This window comes from Centruroides vittatus, unplaced genomic scaffold (assembly GCF_030686945.1).
Source record: "Centruroides vittatus isolate TY-2023 unplaced genomic scaffold, ASM3068694v2 contig_1218, whole genome shotgun sequence".
Classification (NCBI taxonomy): domain Eukaryota; kingdom Metazoa; phylum Arthropoda; class Arachnida; order Scorpiones; family Buthidae; genus Centruroides; species Centruroides vittatus.
This window is the reverse complement of record NW_027120780.1, coordinates 226737-251460: the sequence shown is the minus strand read 5'-3', so window position 1 is coordinate 251460 and position 24724 is coordinate 226737. Positions and strand designations below refer to the sequence as shown.

The following is a 24724-nucleotide window of genomic DNA, read 5'->3' as shown; positions in this document are numbered from 1 at the left end:
TGACCATTCTTAAAATGAACTTTTTATAAATACAAGAAAAGATATTATATGTAATATGTATAATTTTTAAGTTTTTCATATGCTTTTGTTACAGCAGTTCATATTCAATGATTTCATTTCTTATAAACTATTTTCCATTATAATAACCGGAATGATCTTACCTTTATCCACCTGTCGTAGATATACGAGATAAATTCTTAGTGTATCTATTATTTATGACCCCGGTTAAGATGAATTATTCCTCATCGACACGACTCGATAATAGCCTCGAACAATTGTTAAGACTGCGTGACTAAGAACTGGTTTTTACTTAGTTTAGGGTGCTCTTATTCGTATTCAGCTAATCTTACACTGGATCTAGGAACGCTTTAGAATGCGAATTAAATTACTGACATAGAAAAGATAGTTTCATATTTATTAAATCAATTTAGTGATGCCCAAGTTCAGTATTAGTAGTAACGGGATGCTTTGACATGTTCTGTTGCTATTGTTAAATGAAAATATTGGGCTATATCGGCATATTGTACAGAAAATTAGATAAAACTTCTTGCAAATTATTATTAGTAAAATTGTTACCTGATTTTCTGTAAAACAATTTTGAGCAAAATCCATATCAATTACGGAATTTGATAATGTATAATCACTATAATCATAACATCGATTTTGAACAACGATAAGACATACCCTTTTATTGTATGCAAATATATAGGTTATATAGGTTAAAGTATTTTCAAGGTTGACGGTGAAGTATATGGTCCGTAAAGTATTTTGTGCCTATTTATGAACTTTTGAAGTTTAGATATTACATATTTTATTTAAATTCATTTATAATGAAGCCATGGTGTTTTCGTTATCGCGCCTATTCAAATTGTCGATGCATATTTTCGAATTTTGAGAAATATATAATAGGTTTAATAAATGCATAATTTTTTTGAAATTTTTCAAAATTAAACTGCTCGTGACAGCTGTCTTCAGCCTTAAATAATATTTTCAATTAATTTTATTACAAATGAATTAATTGCCATCTAGCGAGGATAACACCAAACATAGATTATTTAAATAAGTTGAAATATCAAGACATACATTCATAAGTTGCGAATTTTTTTAAAGGTAATTAAAATACATAAGTACACATTTTTTTAAAGCAATATCACGATCTTTTAACAACAAATTATAGCAGGAGAGAGTCATTCTTTAAATGTGACAATACAAAAAGACAATTATTATTCTATCGATCTTAAACTGTACTTTTCTAACAAAAAGTACTCCTTTAGCCCGTCAAATTTTCTATCACAGTAAAGAGCGTCGAAAATCCAGATTCGGCCGTCGAAAAATGGATATTATAACCCCCTTTCAATAACAACTTTGTTGTTTCATCCTTGCGTTGTTGATGATCTAACGATGATTTCAATGAATTCATTCAGAATTCGTAATTTTTAATTTTGAAATTATAATAATTGTATTTTTTATTTAAATATAATGATTCTGTAAATTATATTTTGAATCTTTCTGAGTATTCCTACATTCCTTTTGAAATACTGGCTAGAACCTGCACTGTAAATCAAGTTTTAAGTGTCTAAGGTGAAGACACCTAAACTTGATTTACAGTGCATTTGGAGTTTACAGTACGTAAAATATCAGTTTACACGTACTGTATATTTGAAAATTCGGATGGGGTTCGGCCGTGGTTAGTCTGAATTTCGACATGTCACTGAATTAGGCTCACGTGTACATAATTAATAATTAAAAAAAGACTGAAAACAGCCGTTACGTGCAGTTTTAAACTTATTAGATGGGTTAATATTAATAATTTATAAAATCTATAGAGATTAAACGTTTTTTATAACTTAAGCCCTAACATAAACCAGTTATTTATCACGTCAATGAATAAGAATACAAAATTTTCTTAAATTATTTGACACCCTGTATATAATAAAGCAGTGGCGTGCCGTCATTGGAAGCGATGGAAGCGCCGCTTCCACCTTCCAATGACCTTCCCTTGTATTTTATAAAATATAAATTTTCATATTTTAAAGTACTTTTAATTAATTAAAATTAATATTTTATTATAACTGCATTATGTATCTTTTACAAATTTCTATACTACATGTGAAAAAAAAACAATAAGATTGCTATTGTATATTCGAATAATTCAGTGGCGGAAGGAATGTCGAAACCGGGTCAGTTTCCAATCAGCCAGATTATATAGGCATTGGCACATGCGGTTTACAGAGCACCAACCTCACCCGGTTTAGCTGGTAGAAGCAACACACGCATAAAGCATCCAATTTTATATCCCGGAGTGGTTCTGGGCTGTTAGCCACCTGCTAGATATTCGGCCACCCTCGCCCGATTATGTGAATCATGAGCAGACTAGATCAACGGCGGGCAACCCCCGGCCCGCGGGCCAGCTACGGCTCGCGAAAAGTTTCTATCCGGCCCGCGAGATATTTAATAGATTATTAAATTAGAAAAATAACTAATTAATAGTTATTTTTTCAATTCTTTGTAATTTTCGAAAACAATAAGAGAAATAAATGTAGTACTTAACTTTTTATTTATTTATTTCATATTTGCAGACTAAAAAAATTACCAGTCACAAGAAGGCGTCAATTAACTACTACGGCCCGCGGAAAGAACGTAAAATTTATTCTGGCCCATGTTATAAAAAAGGTTTCCCACCCTAGACTAGATTTATAACTTAACCCAACTGATAGGAATTTACTGGTATGTTTTTATGATAGTTCTGTATAGTTGACAGGAGTTTAAAAAAAAAACTCCATTAAAATATTTGATATATTTATTCCGCGTTTATTCTGCTCTCCCATCTTATATTACTTACGGATTTCAATGTTAAACCGGTGATATTACGATTTAGTATGTCCCATCTGTAAGAGGATGCAGAAAAAACGTGTACAATTCTTGTATAATGTTAAAAAATTAACTGTTACTTTGGCAGCATCATTTACAACCAAATTTAATGAATGAGACATACAATGGTACAAAAAAAAGCTCTAGAATTTATTTTCCTTAAATTTACGATTTATATATCCATTGTCATAAAAATTGTCTCTCCAATGTTTTTTTCCCAAGACTACAGATATTCAGGTACAAAGTAACTGGTTTCGACTTATTTCTACTAAGAAGTAGTTAAATAATTAAGAGATTAGGGAATGGGGACATGAATAAAACCCTGCTGAAAGATCCAGAATTTTACTTAAGCAAAAGCTTAACCGAACCAATTACTAGTTCAGTACAGTGGGGAACTGATTTCCGTGTACACCTGGTACTAAAACGAATTGCAGTAGTTGGAAAACAAATTACTATCAAGTTTAACATATTTACATCTATGGCGAGAAACGTTTAAAATTTACAACAGCCCTGTGGCGTCCTTTTGAGATGTACTAGTGATGCGTCAAAAGAGGCATTTGACATTGATCGGTATCGGCACCCTCGGGATTTGGCAACCTGCGTGCATGCGCGCGCCGCATACCTACTAGGACGTCTCTGATTCCATTCATTAACCACTCGTAGGGAGCTATTTCACTAAGTGGATTGTTTTAAGATTTAAAAAGTAAAGAATATTTTGTTATTTTTATGTACGTTTCTTCACAAAGTTATATTTAATTATAAGTTTCTTTAAAAGTATATTCATACAATTGAAGAATTTTTTGTACTAAGTATGTATATTCATCACACATTTTGTTTTACCAAGTAAGATTTTTTTTATAATTTTAATTTTAGCCCTTATATCGTGGCTAGTGATTCAAAAATTTATTTTAAAAAAGTTTTGGCTCAAGACCATATAATGAAAAAGAAAACATTATTAAAAGAGAAAGTCCAATGCCTAAATTAAATATAAATACGTCGACAAAAGAATTTCGACATTTTGACGATAAAATTTATGACGAATGACGATTCTTTCGTAAAATTGAAGAAATTTGGAAATCAAAGCGGAATAGAATTTAACATTGGTGGACAATATAAAATAAATATTGAAAATTATAACAAGATAATTACGATTAATAGATATATCTAAATTAATAGATGTTATATGTTTTTTCTCAAAGCAAGAATTGGCATTTAGGGGCCATAGGGAATTTATTGAATCTAATAACGGAGGTAATTATATTGAACTTTCTTATTTATTAAGTACGTCAGATAATCTATTAAAAATACATTTAAAGAAGTATACGGTTTTTACTGGCTTATTGAACAAACGAGTACGAGCGGGCCCTGATGCGCAATTAATTGATTGCCCCTTAAGTCGGCTTCTTACAGAAACACAGCTTCCCTATCATCAAATGTCATGGCACGCCACTGTAATAAAGTCACTAACAACTTTGATTGACGATAACTTTTTAACTACCTGTCCGAGAGCACTTATATCTCGCGACCGTCATCTTGTAAACAAAGGTAATTGTTTAGTGCTGACATGCCAATTTGTATAAACATTTAGAAATGAGCAAGTATTCAGTGGATGAACGCATTTTTTTATTTTTTTGGTTAAACATTGGTACAAATGTGATGAAAACCCCACTGTGCTACTGTGGACATGGTCGATAACTTTCAAAAACAAGCCAAAGTCAACAAGAGGTACGGTTACCAATTTAATCGAGAAATTTGAGAGAACGGGCAGCATAAGGGATGATGATGAGACCAGACAGGCAGACCACGATCATCGAGGTCAGAGGGTAATATCAAGGCAGCAAGAGCCATAGTTGATGATGATCGAAACGTCATTGTCCATAAATTGGGCCAAAGGTTGACATATCCCCCAAGATGAAAATGAGCCTCGTCAGAGGCTCATTTTCATCTCGAGGGATATGTCAGCAGAAAAACAGATTTTGGGGAAGCCAAAAGCCCGAGTTTGTCGTCGCAAAGCCTCTTTTTCCTAAGAGACTCACTGTTCGGGCAGCTCTTGCAAAGATTTTGTTATCGAACCTTTTCTCGTGACCACAACAGTCAATAGTGAAATCTACAAGAGCATTTTGACCGACCACTTCCTTCCCAGGTCCTACTATGAGGATAGCGTCAACGAAATGTGGTTCATGCAAGATGGAGCTCCTCCTCATCGAACTGAAGATGTCTTCAACATCTTACAATCACATTTGGGGTTAAGGGTAATCGCTAAACGGTTCCCAGAGAGCGGCAGAGGAGGAATTTTATGGCCACTTTATTCCCCGGACCTCAATCCTATGGGTTCTGATAAATCCTATTGTCAATCTCGAACAACTCGAAAAAGTTATCAAAGCTGAGATTCAAGCCATTCCCGATGAAGTTCTGGTGAATGTGGTCGCTGGTTTTGAGCATCGGTTACGGTCCTGTATCACCCGCGAAGGAGAGCATCTTCCATTTAAATGGAAGAACGCGAAAAACACACAAAAATACTTCTCGACGAGTCTCCAAATCGTGACCATGCACACAGCGAAATGCAGAATCAACGATCTAGAGAACTCGGGCCATCGCCGCTTCTTATTGGGCTGCAATTTGAAAAATATTGTAGACCTATAAATTCCCGTTGTGTCTCCTTCCTTAATCTCAAGAACGGAGTTAGATAGATGAAAGACGAGACGAGATATGGAAACTTTAGGGACAGGATGCTCTGATTAGCTATATACAAACTTCTGATGAAAACAAGAAGTCATGTTATGTCAATTCAAAAATTTCCCTTGAAAGGTGTTAGATAGATGACCGGCACGGCTCTTATTGTTAAAGGAAAAGTATGATGTACAGGGGTAAGCCACTACCAATTTGAGATAGAGAGCATATATTTTAAATGAAATAAATTAAAAATGTGATGAAAATTTCTGCCCGGATTTGTGACGATGTTACAATAAGTAGTAACTGAATAACTGATAGTTAGTGTTTATACTAATCATCACATTTAAATAAGGTAAAAGTTTTTTCCTGCTTTTTTTGCAGAAGAGACCTTCAGTGTGCTTATCTGGGAAGATATCCGTATAATATTACACATATTTCATTAAAAAGTGGTATTGATAATTCCCAATTTAACCATATAAGATACTGTGTCTCTTTTTATGAACATGTAGATGTTTCATATCTGTTTTAACCATTCTTAAAATCTTGAAAATAAATCTCTCTGTTAACTGACTTGTGCCAGCCTGTATTTAATAAATTGTTTTTCTTATAAGAGAATTGAATTTATTTTTATTCGTTAAATTCGCTAATGTTTGTTGTTATTACGCATATTTTCTTTTTCATTTGGAATAATGCTTTATTATGACTGCCGGCAGAAGTAATTAGGTTTTTAAGTTTGAGTTTTCCAGAAAATCTGATGACCATTGAATGAATAATGCGGCGTTCATCAGACAGTGTTCTAGCTAATAAAATAAAATAACTAGTGTAATTAGTTAATTCAAACATTTGAAAATCTCTCTCAGAAAATGCAGATATTGGAATATAAAGAAAATATTATTTGTAAGGGAAGTTGGGCAATTTCGGATGCTTATTTAGTAATAATTTCATTTTTTCCATGATTTTACTCCATCGAAATTAGTAAATTTGTCAAGAAAAGAATTTATATATTTACGTTTCTATCAACGAATTTGTCTCTTGATGATGATTCGTAAAATAAGTTAACTATTTTAAACTACACTAAACTAAATACTAAAAGATTTTTCTCTGATCAGGCTATAGTAACTTTGTTAAATAACTTCGGATTTATGAGAAACTTTATATTTAATTATATATAATTATTCCGCTAAGAAACAGGTAAATATACTGTTTAATATAGTAGGCTATAAATCCCGCTTTTATCCTAATAACCAATTCTTGGAAAGCCGTTGTAAAGTGAGCCCTTATGTTTCTCACAGGTTGTGTCATAAATTGACATTTTTGTGAAAATACAGTTTTAAATTAAATAATAATAAATTAAGATAGTCCCATAAAAATACTTCCATGCAGTCATAAACAAAAGAAAATTAGTCATAAAAGAGAAGGTCTATTGAACATGTGTCTCGTATTATTCAGTTATGACAAAAGGTTCATTAACACTAAATCTAAAAATTTGTCATTTATTATACATGGCAATGGAATATTGCGATCGTTTTCATTTCTTTGTTTTCATTCAAACTGGTTATCATTATATTTTTATTTGATATCCTACAGTTAAGTGTATTTCATTTTAAAAAATGCAGTATATTTTTTAATATAAATAATTGATAATTTCTCCAAATATAAAATATTTTTGAAAGTTATTTTAATCTTTTATTCTTGTATTCTTAACATATTTAAGCTTATAAAACGGTTAATTTCATTACTTTTTGCTTTGTATTCGGTACAATATACTGAAAATACTAAGTATTTCTTATAATTTGCGCTTTCGAACTTTTATCGTTAAAGAAACAATAAAAAGTACAAAACACACAAGCGTTAATGCCTTGCTTGGATATCTTAAAAATATCAAAAAACTTTTTCTTGTGATTGTCTTTAAACAAGCCACAAAAGCCCGTTTTTCTATATTTTATATTCCTCCTTTCGTTTAAACTTTTTTCTAGTTTATTCCCATATAAAAAAATAGCTCATCAGTTAAGTTTTTTCGTAGTTGAAAAATATTTGAATCGCCCTTGGAGGAAATTAAGAGGAAACGCCAGATGCATTTCGACGAAAAGAAATCATCCCGTTTAGTGACTGTTAATTTCTGAATTTAAGTAGAATTGATATCAAACTTATCAGTGATGGTTACAATAAATCGAACGAATAAAAATATTTACATGCAAAACTATAAAGAAAAATGGTTGTCACACACTACAATTTTATAAAATAAAAGAGCATCTTTCCCATTAGGGCATTAGATATGTTTGATGTACTTGGTATATAGAACTCCAATCTGTGATACCGAGCCTATAGGGAAATTGTAGAACGCATTATTTTAAAAGTGAGAGTCTGTCTATTGGATATATAATTTCTGTCAACTGACAAGATTTTTAAATTTCAAATTTCATTCACTTGTTTCACTATCAAATAAAATGCTAATTATTTGTGAAATATTTTTCCAATCGTACAGTTAAAAATCGAGAAAGCTTTGTATGAATAATAACAAGTTACATAAAGTTTTATTTTATTTGTTGACGTTGTCATCTGTGTACGTTGTTCTTCTAGTAGCTTATATATAAAGATGAAAGAGTTTTCATTTCATTTGCATAAAAGTGATAATCGTATATGTATAAAGTAACAGTAATTAATTATTTCGATTCTTTTAAGACTAATTTTGATTTTTTTTTTGTTTTTTTTTTGTATTATTTGTGTGTTAGTAAAGCGTTTTATCTTGTGATTTTATAAAAGATTTAATGTTCTGGTTGTAGGGAAGATTCTTTAACGAATTCAAATTAATTTCTTACTCGCGTAAAAGATGTAGCCTATTCGTAATGCGGTGTATGATTTTAAAAGAAAATCATTTTAAGTGACTGATATGAATTTTGAATTTTTTTTCAGGGGAAGCGGTATTCATGAGATGTCTGTCATCTCTTAAAAACGAACGTGTGGAAGCCAGTAAACATTTAAAAGGACCCGAGAACACAAAATATGATGGAGATAAAAAGGAATTTATCGAACATATTCGTAAGGTTAGTTTTTTAACTTGAATAATCGGTGGTAGATTTAAGGCTGTATAAAATGCAATAGCACGTTTGGCATTGGGATGTGTGGAAAACCGCTCCTCAGAGAACTTATACGGAGACCTGGATAGAGCGGTCTCTTTGCCGTGTTTTTGAATAAATTAAATAGGTAAAATGTTTGTTTTATTAATTTAAAAAGTATTATTATTATTTTTACTAACGAAAAAATAAAATAATTAATTTAAAGAGGTAGGAAGCATTGCGTGCCCTAAACTTTTCCCGGGAAGAAAATCACCGATTCCCCCTCCTTACCCGACAGTACTGCATGCCACTGCCTCCACAAGACACTTCACGCCGGTTAGGAAAGACAACTTTCCTTCTTTCCGTCCAAACCCCAACTCCCTATTCTTGCTCTCGATCTTTCCAATCTTGTCAAATTGTTCCTTATACAGTATCCCTAAACTTCTAATTTCGAATGATTCTACGTACAGTACAGATAGTAAGTGGATGGGTTGTCTACTCTTTCAAATCTGCTGATCACCACTAGCCAAAAGCGTAAATCTCGCGAGATTTACGCTTTTGGCTAGTGGTGATCAGCAGATTTGAAAGAGTAGACAACCCATCCACTTACTATCTGTACTGTACGTAGAATCATTCGAAATTAGAAGTTTAGGGATACTGTATAAGGAACAATTTGATTTAAGAACTCGATTTAGAGACAAACTTGCAAAGTGCGCGAACCGATCTGCCATATGTTACCACTAAAGTCCATTAATTGGCTAATGTCGACTTTGTTACTTGATTTAATCAAGAGATTTGATAAAGTATTTATTCGGATAAAGTTAAAATTAAGCTGACTTTATCCACAAACGATGAATAAGCAAGAACAAAGCTTAAAATTCGAAGTTTATCCATATTATGTGGAATTATTCGTCGTTGTTTAGGTAGTTGAATGTATCAGGCTGTAAAGATGAAATTTAGACATTTCGATTTTTTCTAGAAAAGTCTGGAAAAAATGTTCTAGAATTGTATATAAATAGAGTAATCAAAGAGCGTTTCATCACACATTTCATTAGAAATAGACGCATTGGCAATGTCTGACAATATGAAACTTTCGGAAGAACATATTTGTATGCTGCTGTTCTATCACTTCAAAAGTGGCCACTACGCAACGAATGTTCACGATCTTATCTGCAAGGCGTTTGGTGAGGATAGTCAACGGACAGACCTCCTACAATTGGTTCAAGATCAACTCCATCCAAGTAGCGGTTCCACCATTTATGGACGATTCGTCCTCTATAAAGAAAGATATGTATTTGCGTAAATTTAAAGAACATGTGGCAATTGTACAGCCAAATAATACTATTAATTTAAATAATGGAATCGGAATAGAAGGCGCATGATGGGATATCGTCAGAGATAACCGACTTTTAATTGATGGCGTACGAACAGGAAATTTGTAAAAGTGAAAAAAAAGGTCAGTTGTAAGTTATATTGATGATAATGCTTTGTAAACTCTAAAAGAATGTAGGCTATTTTTGTTTTATAGCCTGAAGAGGGGCGACAGTATTTATATAAAAATCACCCGAAATGCATAGCTTATTTTTTGAAAAATAAATGATTGTTTTTCTGTTCTGAGTATCCTTGGCGTAAGTTTTTTGTCTCTGATAAAAGGCGATTAAGGGGAAAAAACTAAATCAACATTTTTAGATTTTGTTTTATTGTTTTTAAAGCTTGTTTTTAAGCTAAACCCAACAAATGACGATATGTGATCGATAGTTGTCGGTGTTTACCTACCAGACTAAATTGTAATCGTTGTTGAGTTAATTGTCGATAAAATGTTTTTTTTTTTTTTTTTTAAATGTCTAAATTTCACCTTTACAGTCTTGATATATGTTGCGTTTTTATGGGCAACAACATCTAATGAGTAACAAGCCTTGTAATTTATCACCCAGATTTCAAGCCATTTGGCGATTTGGTGATGATTTTTTCATGCTTATGAATAATTAAAATCGCACTTGTAAACTCCAGAAGTTTAAGAACTGTATTATATTAATAAAGTACCATTTTTGTGTTTGTCTTCAGTCTTGTCAAAAGTCCGTTCAAATATACACAGTATCACGCAAAAACATACTATCAGAATACCTTTATTCGAGATTAAGTGCCATAAAAAAATGGATGAAAAATAAATCAAATAAACGCGTTATCAGAGGATTTTTTGTATTTATTACTAGTGTTTATCATTTCCCGATCTTTTGCTTGTCCCGGGATTCCGGGATAAAAGTGAACTGTTTCCCGGGATAGAAGTAATTATTTTTAAGATATACAAAATATCTTGAAATCAAATATAATTATTTTTCATTTTTTAATCGTATTAAATTTTTTCATTAATTTAACACGTTCTGCAACCTCCAAAATAACATCAATAATGCGGTGTAAGTTATATATTAAAAATTACCTTTGAATTACGTAGAAATTTTCACAAATAGAAAAAATTTATTAAAGTTTGCTGGAAACTACATGCAACAACAACAATAAAAATGCTTTGAATTGAGTTGAAAACTTAAAAAAAAAAAGGAACTTAGATCAAACTTATAACTTAAAAAGTAATTTTCGTTTTTAAATAAAACATAACACAAAATATTATTGTAAATTTTTATAATAAGATTTTAAAAAGCAAAGTTGGTCAATACTCCGATCACTCGATCTGGTTCTTATTTAACTAATGAAAAGCCTACAACCAAGAATGTCCTTTCCAATTCAATTCATGTGGGTGGAATCGTCTTTAATGCAGTGAAGAGAAGACAAATGTTGTGTTTTTTCACCTGTAGCTTGGAAGATTTCTAGTTCATTTTCAAGATTGTAGTACTTCTTTTGCTCTCTAGTATTCTTGATTTGTCTGCCTCGGCTGCTTTAATAGAAACATCAAGTTTATAGCCCGATAATTCGGCAGTTCGTTTGTCTTTAATAATCAGGTTTATGAAGAAAAACTTCATACTCGCAGACTTCGTACTTGTTTGTAACCTTGCCCAATTTTCACAACCTGGCGTTACGCAGTTATTGAAGCTACTGGGCATGGTTAAAAATTAAGACAGCATAAGCACAATTATTCCAGATATTACAGGTTCTGACAAGTAAAGAATTTTTGGAGTCCTGCCACAAATAGGCTACGTATTGATTATTGACAATGTGACATGCCAAAAAATGTAATAAGTAGGTTTAAAATTAATAAATACAAATGTATCAATATTCTGACAGTTTGAGTTAATTATACTTTCTATTTGGAAAATTTCCTCAGCTTTAACACAAAATAAGATTAACCCGGGATATTTCCTGGGTTAAAAAAACAACCGAGATCCCGTTTAAGAAACCCTACTTATTACTATTATCAACCCCTGATATACATCTTTTAAGATCTATTTATAAAAAATTAAAGTAATTATTTTTTTCTTTAAAGCGACGATGTTTTAAGCTAAATTTGTTGAAATAACTGGCAACATTTCCCCCCCTCTTTTGTACCCTTTTCTTGATTAAAAATTCTTCTATTTAATTTTTTTAAAATCCTTTATGTATCCAACCTGCATTTGGAAGGACCTTACTTTATACGGATAAAGTCAAATTTTAAATTTTCTTCCCTTTTTATCCAAAATAGAGTGAATAAAGTACGAATTTTAAGCTTTGTCATCCATTTTTGGATAATGTCAGATACGGATAACAATCGAAATCGATAGATTACATTATGTTTTGATTAAGTCGAGTGGTAAAATTAGCATGAAACGTATTCAAAGTTGAACAAATACTTCAAAATTGCTCTTTGTTGATGGTTAGAAGCAATTTATTATTATTTTTTTCTAAATATAATGTAATTAATATTTTAATAATCTTATGAAATATTAAATAAAATAAAATTCTTTAATGTATATATAAAATTGAATATATCTATTAAATTTTTTAATGATACTATTAGTCATTATAAATGTTACATGATAAAAAATGCATAAATTACATCATGTATTTTATGTAGTCAAATGTACATATTATTGAAATGTTTTCGATTGATAATCTATTATTGATCAAATATTACGAGAACATTGTCATTAAATTCTATTATGTTTTCATTTAGTAATTTATTTTTATTATATTTTATGGTCAGGCTCTTTATGCGTCAAAGATAGTTTCCTACACACAAGGTTTCATGTTGTTAAAAGAAGCTGCAAAAATTTTTAATTGGAATCTTAATTATGGTGCAATTGCTCTGATGTGGCGAGGCGGATGCATCATCAGAAGGTACGTTTATATATTTCATTTATCTGCCGAATTCGTAAAAATTCAATCGTTCTGTAATTGAAATGAAAAATATTTCCATAGTTTGAACACTGACATCATCATTTCTGATTATTCTTTAGAAGTATTCATTTTTAAAATGAATAGTTTAAATTTCTCTTATTTGATTACATGTTAGTCACATACATCATTTATATTTAACAAATCTCTCATCTCTGTTAGAGGAACAATGCATAAATTATTGTAAATGACTTCTTCAAACTGTTGATTAGTCTACTAACGTGTAACACATCTGGTTACATTGGGATAATGGGGAATCCTGATTTTTGTCATTTGCTTATGTGTAGCGTTGTATATCATTAAATAAGATAACTTACAATTTGTTAAAAGAATTTGTCAAATTCCCATGATGCGGACGTTTAAATTAAAAATCCAAAATAACTTTTTTCTGTGCCTGCTCCTGCAAAATCAAACGTGCAGAATTTATTCAGACCCACGATTCGGTGTTTTTCTTGTTTTTTTTTCTTTTTAATTGTTCAACCTTTAGAAACCTTCCAGAAACCTTAGACGAACGCAGAAAAATCATTGAAAATCTTACCTTTTTATCAAATTTCTAGAATAAACTTTTCACTGTGAAACATTTAAATGTATAGGCCAGTGGTCCCCAACCCTATGCCCGCGGGCACCATGGCGCCCGCCAATCGTTTTACGTGTGCCCGCCACTGTGCGACCACGATAAAAATAAAAATATTTCGGTTTTCGATAAAATGCTATGTAAAAGTTTTTTCACTTTGAATGATTCAAAGTGAAAAAAGTAGAAATGGCGTCCAACACAGATGAAAGCACAAAGCGAAATGCGACCGATCTCTTTTTCCCCTCCGCCAAATCTGCACCAATTCAATTTCCCATACCTGAAATGAAGTAAATCGGTCCGTTCTGAATAGCATAAAATCAAAGTAGGGAAACGTGTAGGGCCCGTAACTTGGAGTGACCTAGAAATTTCAGCAGTCGTTAACTAAAAAAAAAAAAAAAAAAAAAAAAAAAAAAAGGTCAACAGCCATCCGTGTGTCAGAAGTAATCTCCGCCACGAAATCTCTCGCACCATCTAGAAATATTCCTGGGTGACACCACGACATCCACCACCGGGTGTCACCCATGCTAATGTCACATTATGTAAGATTTGTTTAGAAGCAACTTATTTAAATGGGGCCCCAATTTAAATTTTGTCTAGGGCCCGCTAGAGGCTTAATCCGGCGCTGTTAACTATGTCCAAATATAAATTCACCTTGAAAAAATAAATGGTGCCCATCGTCCAGCCGGTATTCTAGAATGTGCTCTTAGGTACAAAAAGGTTGGGGACCCCTGGTATAGGCATTCCAAAAAAACAAAAAAAAAATACATTATATAATATAATTATGCGTTTTCTTCTCTTCCACTTGTACATAGAGCTGAAGAAAGTGGAAGAAAAATGGTTAAAATGAGAAACAAACCGTTACCACTATTAGTATGCTAGGTCAAAATTTCAAAATTATCGCATCGCGTGCTTTCATGGGGTAAAAGAATATTGTTACTAGGAAAATGATTTCTGCACCCGATACAGTGTGAAGCAGTTTTAAAAAAATCAAACAAGGTTCCGAACAAAGGACAACTTAACCCCAAAACAACCTGCATATTGTTTTGGACGACGAGTCTTATTTTATTTCGTGGACATTCAGAATCATCCAGGATAAAGGTGGTTACTGTGCAAAAGAAAGGACATTATGCCAGAAGTAAAGATCAAACATCACGCAAAATTCCCGACGAAAGTTTTGGTGTCAATAGTCATAAGCCCTCGCGGGCGGTCGTAGGTCTTCATCGCATCGTCTAAACTTTGAATCAACTCGAAGTGCTTCAAGTGACTAGTCCCATTCTTGAAGCACTAACAGAATGGAGATTGTGTTTCACGTCAGCCAGATGTAGCAGCGTTCCACAAAACAAATTCTGCTTGGATGATAGTGGAATGCGTACTGTACTGTATATTGCTGGTGAAGACAACGCTCCTAATGTGTCTGAACAGAGATCAATGGAACGGCTTCGGTATCAGTTAAATTTTAATTTTCACACGTTTTAAAAGGTTCTAGTAAGGCTGAAAACCGTGGAGTAGATTTGATTTTGTTAAACTGCTCAAATGATTTTTCAGTTTAATACTAATTTACGTGCATTATTTATTCTGAATGTTAAAGAATTTATTTTGAAACTTCTTATTCTGGATTTTGTTTACACATTCTTCTTGAGTTAAGAATATTTAAAATAAATCTAAATATTTACAATGCAAATATTTATAGTGTTTTCCTGGGTAACATTAAAAGTGCTTTCGACAAGTCTCCAAATCTCTCAAATCTTCTACTGGACAACTTTTTCCAAAAGGCAATTCAAGATTGCCAAGATTCGTGGCGTCAAGTAGTGGCAACCTCCGTCAAATTGGGAATTCCCACACCCGCATTCAGCACTGCCTTAGCTTTCTACGACGGAATTCGATCCGAGAAGCTTCCCGCAAATCTTCTACAGGTATGCATTTCAATGAGTTAGTAAAAATAAATTACCCTCTATTTATGTGTGTCATTTCAGGCGCAGAGAGATTATTTCGGCGCCCATACCTACGAGCTTTTATCCAGTCCAGGAAAATTCGTTCATACCAATTGGACGGGTCACGGAGGAAATGTTGCCTCCACTACATACAATGCCTAAATTAAGCATATCCATTATTGTTTACTGAATCACGTTATTAGTTGAAAATTATTTGATTTTGTTAGAGAAATTTTTCAGAGTTAGTTTTTTTAAATATATGAAAATGTTTGGAGAAATAAAATGATGTATTTTTGTATTTTGTTTAAAAATATTCTATACGCAAATTTTTAAATGTAAGAAACACAGATAGGGCCTATTATTGGATCTGGACCTTTATATCTGTTAAAGTGATTGCTTAATTAGTATTATCTCTCTGCCAATAAATTTTGAAAACTAAGTGGCAATCTTTTGAAAAACTTACTAGAGAAATTTTAGCGAGTTTTGTGGTTTCCGTAATAGTGAAAGTACGTGATCATTTGTCCAAAGTGCGACAAAATTAAAGTATTTTTTAATCTTCTGTTCAACGAGCCGGTTTCCCACAATGTTTTTCTTACACCTCACGATGACCGTTATGGAAATTCATCGGTATCAATTCAAATTAGATTTTTCTTTTTCATTGGATTCTACTGACAAGTAAGTAATTTGCTACTAGATGGACGTTAGGCGCCATCTCTTAACTAAATAACTTAGTTATTAAAAAGTTAGCCTATAGCCCGATAATTTAACGCGTTTGGATATATTGCCAAATAAAAATTTATGACAATTAAGAAAATTTTTGACCGTCTACTCAGTTTTTCTTTTCTAAAGATAAGCTTGGTGTTTGGAAGCGGTACCCACAAGATTTTTACCTGTATTTTAATGTTAAATAAAAACTAAAATCTGAAAATCGATCTCCACGTAGCCCTAAAAGACGTTGTAGCCTTAAATTTACTATTATCAATTTAGATAATAGTAACGAAATAATTGATATCGATATTTTTCTGATATAAAGTAAAATTTGCAAGCATGTTTTGTTATTTTTTTAATTAAATATTTGGCCCGCGATTTGAAATTGGTTAATAAATTTCGAATTCAGTTGTGACCTTCCTTCGAACAAGAATTCGCCATCGATAACATAGAAGCTGGCGATGTTTCGGGTGAGTGGCAATCAAGGTACCGTTGTAAATATAACAAAATTTGAGTTTTGAGTGAAAAGCTGTGAATAATAATTGATTCTAAAGTTATTGTTTCTTTACAATTGTCGCTCTTTTACGCTCTTTCACGTATTAAACAAGTCATGGGAAACGTAAATTCTAAAGTAAGCCATAATTATTTTTATCTTAATTAAAACACACTTTTATTATTCGATATTTGTTGGTTATTTTTACACATTATTATTTTAATAGATACTAACATTTTTGGGAATTCGAAGCGAAGCCGACTCTACAAAGAAATTTTACTCGTATTTATCTATCAAATCTTTCGACGACGAATCGTCTGTAGAAAGTGATGGCAATCAATGGAATTTATTTAAAGTAGGCAGCACGAAAATTTATTTAAGCCATGATTCAGACAATTTTGATTCTTTTGAATGGGAATACTCCTGCAGTAGTAGTAATTCGTTAAACGAAAGCAGTAGGGGGGAGAGTATAGAAAGCATTAAATGGAGGAGGACTGCATCCGGACATTGGACTAGAGCCGCGTTCACCCCTTTCCAATCTTCTCGTAGATTCGACTCGATTATTTCCGATTTTCATTCGAGTAGATCTGACAATTTGGTCGAAGATGTACGCAATATTCCTTTGCGATATACAGAAAGAGATTCTCTTAGCAATACCGATTACGACCACGAGTACGAATATGTAGGCGATCGTACGAAATCAAAAATGTTTTCTGAAAACCACGACGTTGATCAAAAACTTCGTAGGGGTAATTATATAGGAAATACTCAAAACTGCAAGAATAAATTTTTAAGCCAAAGTCGCAACGGATTACAGGAACAAGAGCCATTGCCTATCGGCGATAAAGACTCTTTGGTAACACTCCGCCCTGAAGCATCTTCGACTAATTTGAAGCAAGTTCAAAAATGTTTATCTAAAGCACAAGAAAAACGTGATTCCGATTCAGAAATTTCAAAAGCGCGAGCATCAAAACGAATAGCATCGGAGACAAAGACAATAGCGAAGAGTCATTTGAATGCTCCTCGTCCAGAACTTATAAAAACTCAAATTTCTTCCACTAGTAAAACTCGACAGCAAAATTCGGTAGGAAGAAATAGGAAAATTTATCGCAAACGCAAATGTAAACGTTATCCAAAATCCGTATCGACTGACGAATCTTCCCCATCGCCGGTAAATCACGTCAATTTTGATAGTTTTTTTTCTTTGTTTGTTTTAATGGAATTTAATAAATTTAATTCGTACAAACAATTTTTAGATACGTAAGAAAGGAGAACGAATTTCAAAGCCCCGTAAACAATCGGTCGATCAAAGTGAAATTTTGAAGCTGTACGAATTAACACAATCGTGAGGAAAGAAAATGAACAAGGAAGATTATCCAGAAAGCTATTAAAATATACTTAAGAAATGAATCAAAACAGATTAATGAAATTATATAAAATTTGTTTTTCTTTGTAATTAAAAACACTTTTACAAAAGATTTACAAATATTGAATTCTATGATATTAAATCATTGGAAATATAAGTAAACGTGGTCTGTTATTTTAAATCTATATCTATAAATGAGAATGTTCGCTACGCGCTCCTAGGTCGTTCACCAATTGCTATGAAACTCTTCAATTCTGTTAACATACTACTAAAGTAAATATTGTAAATTATTCAAAAAGTGTTTACGAAAAATTGCTGGTTTTGCGTCTGTAGAACGGTCTGCAAACAAACAAACACTGTGATAATAGAGATTTGGGAATGAAACAAGAATACATACCTAGAGAAAAAAATATAAAATATGTGCCACTAAAGAGCCATTCCTCTTCCCCTCTTTGTCATTAAACAAATTAACGAAAAACTTCGCCGTGCTTGGAAAACGATGGGAGTGAATTTCTTTACCTTCAAGTTTTTTACCTTCAAAAATTTTTGAGTGAAAGCTGAAACCTGACGAATTAGTCACTTGGCATTCATTCAAAGCTGTGGTGACTAAATTCGTGGTTATTTCGCAGAAATTCATAGTGTCAGAGCTAATGGTGTTACCATACGTCATATCTCGATATATTTCCAATCAACTTGAGTGATAGGATCGATGAACAGGGGAAACATCAGGCCATTTCTAAAATTAAATTTCGTTAGCAGGGACCAGCCATGCTCATGGATTATAGCTGGACTCTCAAAAGAGAAAGCAACGGTGAAAATAACAGAGTCCATTGTACGTCACCTTACGTTAATTGTATATATTTCCCTACATACTGAAATATACTTGTAACATCGAAAACTTGCGCGATAGAGCATTTTCATAGTCATTTTCGAATTCAGTGAACCCGTTTCCACGCAAGGAAATTTCGGTCCGGAGGCAAAAAAGTTTTCTTTCCTAGAATTATAAATAAATCTAAAAATGTGTAATTTTTTAAAATTATTTTAATAAATATCGAATCTTCAGTTATTAAATTTCGTATTAAGTTTTGTCTTAATTTTGAAAAATTTTTATATTTAATAATTCTATTTACAAATTTAATTGTTGAAGTCATTATTATTCATGTTTGCACATATACTGACTAAAACGTGTTTTCTTTGATTTTTTTATATTGAAGTTTAACGTCGACTTGTAGTGCATACGAGTCCCACTTTCTACCATTTGTTGTGAAATTTGTTAGCAGTAGCACACCGGTTTAAATACAGTGTAAATGTCTGCATAATATAACGTCTTGGCCGGTTATAGTCATTTAAACAAGCCTTTAAACTCGAGAAACACTGCCTTATGTTTTCGTCGTCACTTTGCGACGATAGGCATCACACCGTCGTTATTCTATGGACTTTAATTTAATCGAAGTGGAAGAACGAATTCCTGGACGACGCCGAAGTGTCTGCACGTAAAGTGGAAAGGAAAGGAAAGAAACCAAGCCAGATGAAAAGCCGAGTCCAGTTCATTAAGTCGTAGTCGGGTGAAAGGTCATTTCCGCGTGGCAAAGTCGACTTCGGTGGAAGAAAACCTCGGCGGAGAAAAGGTTTATTTTCTGCAGAAAGAAAAAAACACCTTTTCCACCAAGGCTTCTTATTCTTCACGGATTTTTTCGGGATCCCTTTCGACTCCTGTCGTGGAGTCCTACCTCGCGCGACCGTCTCTCCATTGTCCATTCCTCAACTTCCGGGTATCGTCGTCCCAGGTATTCCACCAGAGACGAGGTGCTTTCGTTCGGAGATAAGACAACCGCCCGTTTCTTGTCGGGTGGAGGCGACTATTGCCTTCCGCTCTCCTCAACATCTTTCGGAAGCACCCGAATCAGTCGAAGGGAAGTGGAAGAGGAGGTGGAGGAGGACGAGGCGCTTTCTTCCTGCTTATCTCTGAAGTGTGCCACTTTCTTAACTCTGAAATTATCCATTCTGCAATGAAAAAGAAGCGACCATTGTAACAATAGAACTTCATTAAATAAAAAAATATTCCTACTGTCTTAATTTCATCTAAATTGTAAGAAATATAAAAAGTTTTTATGTAAAATTAATTTTAAAATGCAATAAAGATTTATGATAGAAGATTGTAGAAAATGATCGTTTTAATTATAATAAAAATTTCAAAGTCAGGGATCAATATTATGATAAAATCTTTAATTATTAAATATAGTAATTTTAATTTTTCCAACGATTTTTTATGTTCGATATATAATTTAAAAGATGGGTTTATACAAATTATATAATTCCTTCGATTGCCATAACCCAAAATATTTGTGAAAATAGAGAAATTCTAATTAAAGGTTAGAGTATAGCGGTTTGAATTTCACATGGGATATAATGTGTATATAAACCATAGCGAGGAATAACAGATTAATGTATTTATTAATTTCCATTTTGCTTTAACAATTACAAATCTTCAACAATTCAATTGAATTTGGGCTAAACGAAAATTAACAATAAAGATGGTGAAAGCATCTCTTAAAATAAACGGAAAGACCCCATTCGTCGTCTCTGTGACGAAACCCATCAATCGTTGTCTAAATGGAGCTGTCGGAAAATCATTGCCACTAATTGCGATATTCGTCTTAATAACGTTCAAAAATACGTAAATTTAGAAACTTCGTAGTGTAAACTTACCAATAAAATTCCTGCAAACGATGCAAAACTCAGAAAAACTCTTGAAATAAATCACTTAATCGCACGAACTGAAAATAAAACCGCTCGCGACAAATTGTCAGAGTTTTATTGTGAAATTTAATGCAAAACGTTGGGATTTTTCACAGAATTTCATGCTTATTTCGCCTCTCTGTCGCTGAAGAGACGGATTATCGCGGATCATTCCTTGCATGTACAGTATGTAAACGTAACTGCCGAGTTTCGTACCAATTGGTCGAACGTCCTAGGAATGCATAGAGAACAAACAAACATTTCATTCTCATATATATATATATATATATATATATTACTCTAGTTTGTTATTTGTAGCCCCTCTACAAAAGTCATCCATTAGGGGGCACTCAACTACGCAATGCCTCGCGTCACCGTGGGGACACCCATAGGAACAGCAACCATCTCCATGTCCAAATTTGGACTTGAAATGGGGAAACTTTCTGTCCTTTAAGGACCTGGTTCAGTGTCCAATTACAACTGATCAGAGTTTGGCCAACTTCAGGCACAAAGGCATAGTTTGACCTACCTACTGCACTGAGGTTCCAGCTAGGGATTGTATACCGGTTTACCGATAAATTGACAAAAAATCATTCGGTAAGTTTACCGAATGATTTTTTGGAACTTACCGAATTACCGGTAAATTTTTGAAATTTACCGGTAATTCGGTAAATGAAAAATCCATACTAGAAATTTTTATGTAGAAAATATTGTGTTTATAGATATTTGAAAGGGCTAAAGGGACATTGAAAATAAATAATAAAAAAAACAGGTAAGTGTAAGCAACAATATACCTAATTACAGTAGAGACTCGTAAATCGGAACCCCGGTAATCGGCACGATTTTCAGTCGGACTGTGTCGTGCTGAATCGAACGTTTTTGATACTAAATTTACTTCTAAAGTATAATTTTCATGTTTTTATATTCTTCAATATATTTATTTTGTTTGTACAAAATGCAGAAATAATTTTTAACGATACGATAGCCTCGATTATTATTATAAAAATTTTCGTTAGGCTTAAAATCGACGAAAATTCAACACGAAGCGACACGCAACGGAGAAAAAATTTGAACATCGGACAGGTTAATATATTTTTTCGTACATAATCCGTAATCGGAACAAATCCCTAATCTGAACAACCCGTCCCCAATTGATTCCGATTTTCGGTTCACTACTGTATTAATTTTATGTTAGATATTTTTTGTTTAATTTTAATTTAAACTTTCTTGGGTTTGAGAGGCACTGTAAATCGTACAGAAAGCGCTAGTTATCTTATGTGATTTGTGCTCTGCAGTTTTTGAAATTTTTAAAGGTTTAAAATCTTTACAATCAACGCTTTTCTTAAAGAATAAGTAAATATCTTTTTTTAATATTTAAAAATAATAATACGTAAATATTTCACGTATTTTTTAAATTAATAGCAATTTTGAATACACCAAATTATGTATGACAGGACATTAATGCAATATTATTGTAAAATAACATTAAAATTTGAACCTTAAATAAATTTTTTACTTCTAACAACTGTTTAAAATAATTAAATACAAATATTTATTACAAGATTCTAATATTATGCCTTAAAATTGTGCAAAATATGTATTATTCTAACTCTATTTTCTTGGTAATCTTGGATTTAGTCGAATTTATGGACCTGCGCCTGCTGAGGTATGCACAGAATTAATAGAAAATAAATTAAAAGAATTTCAAATTTCTTTGAAAAATATTGTCTGCATAACATCGAACAGAGCTGCTGTCATGAAGAAAACGATGAAATTACTCAATAAAAACCATCAGTTATGTCTTGTGCATGGATTGCAAATTGCAATCATAAAAGTTCTTTACAATATAAGCACATCAGATGTACAGGATGATGATGAATATAATGCTAACTTACTACAGATTCTGATTCTGATAATTCGGACATTGAATACGATAATTTTGAAATAAACCAAGAAACTACTGGCTGTACCGAACTTACTCTACAAAATGCAGAATTAAATTCTTTAATTACAAAAATACAGCAGATAGTAAGACTTTTTAGAAAATCGCCAACCAAAAATACATTACTACAAAAATATGTCAAAGAAATTATTGAAAAAGAACTTTCTTTAATTTTAGATTGTAGAACCAGGTGGAATAGCTTACTAAACATGCTGGAAAGATTTTTATTACTTAAAGATGCTGTCCGAAAATGTCTAATAGATTTGAAACTGGACTTAGATTTCAATGACAAAGAAATAAAATTACTACAAATATAATCTCAAGCCTGCAACCCATTAAGTTAGCCATTGAAACACTCTGCAATGAAAAGACTAATTTATATGTAGCCGATGTTACTTTGAAACTTATGTTGGATGAATTAACCAACCAAAATACATTTTTAAGTGTTGAACTGAAAAAAGCATTAATATATAACATAAAGGAGAGAAGGAGGTTTTTATTCAGACATATTACACTATTTGACAGACCCTAATTTTGTTTTGTCGGGTCAAGAAAATTATGACATTTTTAATATAAACAATAAAGCAACAATAATCAAAAGCATTGTTGAAATACTTTCGATTATTGTTGATAGTAGTCAGAGGCACTTAAATGATCCTGATTTGAATTCCAATTCAAAGTCAGATAACGAAAATATTGATACTTCTACACCTAATGTCGAATTATCAATGAAGCAGAAACTCTATGACCTTATCAAACAAAAAACAGAATGTCAAGAAGTGTCGGTTCCACAAGCAAAAAACACGAAAGATTGGAAACAAATAGTAAAAAAGAATTAGAGTACTTCCACCAAGAAAAAGTACAGGGGAAGTATATTCAAATAGTATTTGATTATTTAATGACCATTCGTCTAACAAGTGTTGAATCAGAAAGGATATTCTCAGAATCTGGATTATTTTGTACAAAAATTAGATAAATTATTTAAAGTCTTATCTTCTAATTTTGAAGTTTCTTGAAAAGTTATTTTTTTTTAAAATGGTAATCAATAAAATGGTATTAGGTACTATATATTATTTCTGTTGTATTTTTATTTTTTTGTATTATTTTATTTCTGTTTCTAAAAGTTATTATTATAGTTTGTTTAGAATAACACTTTAATTTTTATAATTTTTATATTCTATATCTTTGAAATAAAAATGTGAAATGGAAATCAAAATGACATATTTTTTATTGCCTTAATTTTATTTTTCAAGAAAAAATTTATCGGTAATCTACCGGTAAACCGGTATTTTAATTTTCATTTACCGAATTACCAGTAAATGAAAAATTCGGTAAATTTACAATCCCTAGTTCCAGCACTCTTGCCAGTATGTCATTGATCATTGCAGTAGAGTACAGTACCTTTTATGTAACTTGATGGAGGTTCTACCTTCTCCACTATAAATGGGCCCTTGGTTGCTGCCTTGGCCACGATGGGCACGCTTGTTGCTTGGGATCCTGATGTGGCTTCAAACCTACCTCAGGTCAAATTGTCACACGTGCCTCGCCCTCAGTATCTCTGATCAGTACCAATCAATCTCAATGGTACTGTACCTTTCACTCAAGGCCTAAAGTGATGACTGGCTGTCAGAATATACCGTGACTAGCTCGGGACCCAGATGGAGTAGGATCTATAGGAACTCTCCCAAAAGAACCAGTTCAGCCTGGAACATGGATGCCTCCTCGTTCAGTCTGATTGTCGATTTGCATCACTGGCATTACATCTGATCATTAGACTTCCAGCAGTTGTTTATGAATCTTTGTACCAGATGTGCCATGTACCCCCTCATAGAGGACACGTGGCAAATCCATTGCATAGTGTCCATGTGCTTGTACTTCATCCTTTGTCCATGTCTGTTTCTCGGTGTAATAGGTGGACACATTCTGTGCATTGCTTAAACTTTTGATTATTGCTATGCATGAACAACAGGCACTGCTATTCTGAAATACAACACACCTCGAGAAGAACAATGTCTCTACTAGTACAGCACTTTTAGGATAAAAAATAC

At 32.5% G+C, this 24724-nt stretch overlaps 2 protein-coding genes across 3 annotated transcripts in view; both read left to right on the top strand.

Annotated features, from left to right (window-relative positions):
- Positions 1-15726, top strand: part of Pgd (phosphogluconate dehydrogenase) — a 37778-nt gene extending 22052 nt beyond the window's left edge. For both annotated transcript variants that reach the window (XM_067285083.1, XM_067285078.1), the window contains exons 9-12: positions 8458-8588; positions 12733-12866; positions 15188-15410; positions 15471-15726. In XM_067285083.1, coding sequence (XP_067141184.1) covers positions 8458-8588; positions 12733-12866; positions 15188-15410; positions 15471-15590 — 608 coding nt within the window. In that variant the 3' untranslated portion in view covers positions 15591-15726. The remainder of the gene's footprint in view (positions 1-8457; positions 8589-12732; positions 12867-15187; positions 15411-15470) is intronic.
- A 975-nt stretch (positions 15727-16701) lies between these two features.
- LOC136987474 (uncharacterized) lies at positions 16702-18100 on the top strand. The gene is made up of 3 exons (XM_067285212.1): positions 16702-16767; positions 16856-17800; positions 17886-18100. The coding sequence occupies exons 1-3, from the start codon at positions 16747-16749 to the stop codon at positions 17976-17978; spliced, it is 1059 nt and encodes a 352-aa protein (XP_067141313.1). The 5' UTR covers positions 16702-16746; the 3' UTR covers positions 17979-18100.
- Positions 18101-24724: the final 6624 nt, after the last annotated feature.

Excerpts from the sequence above, each read along its gene's own strand:
- LOC136987474 (XM_067285212.1), top strand. The coding sequence starts at position 16,747 with ATGGGAAACGTAAATTCTAAA. Across the intron at positions 16,768-16,855 it reads TGGGAAACGTAAATTCTAAA|ATACTAACATTTTTGGGAAT; the intron begins GTAAGCCATAAT and ends TTATTTTAATAG. Across the intron at positions 17,801-17,885 it reads ACGAATCTTCCCCATCGCCG|ATACGTAAGAAAGGAGAACG; the intron begins GTAAATCACGTC and ends AACAATTTTTAG.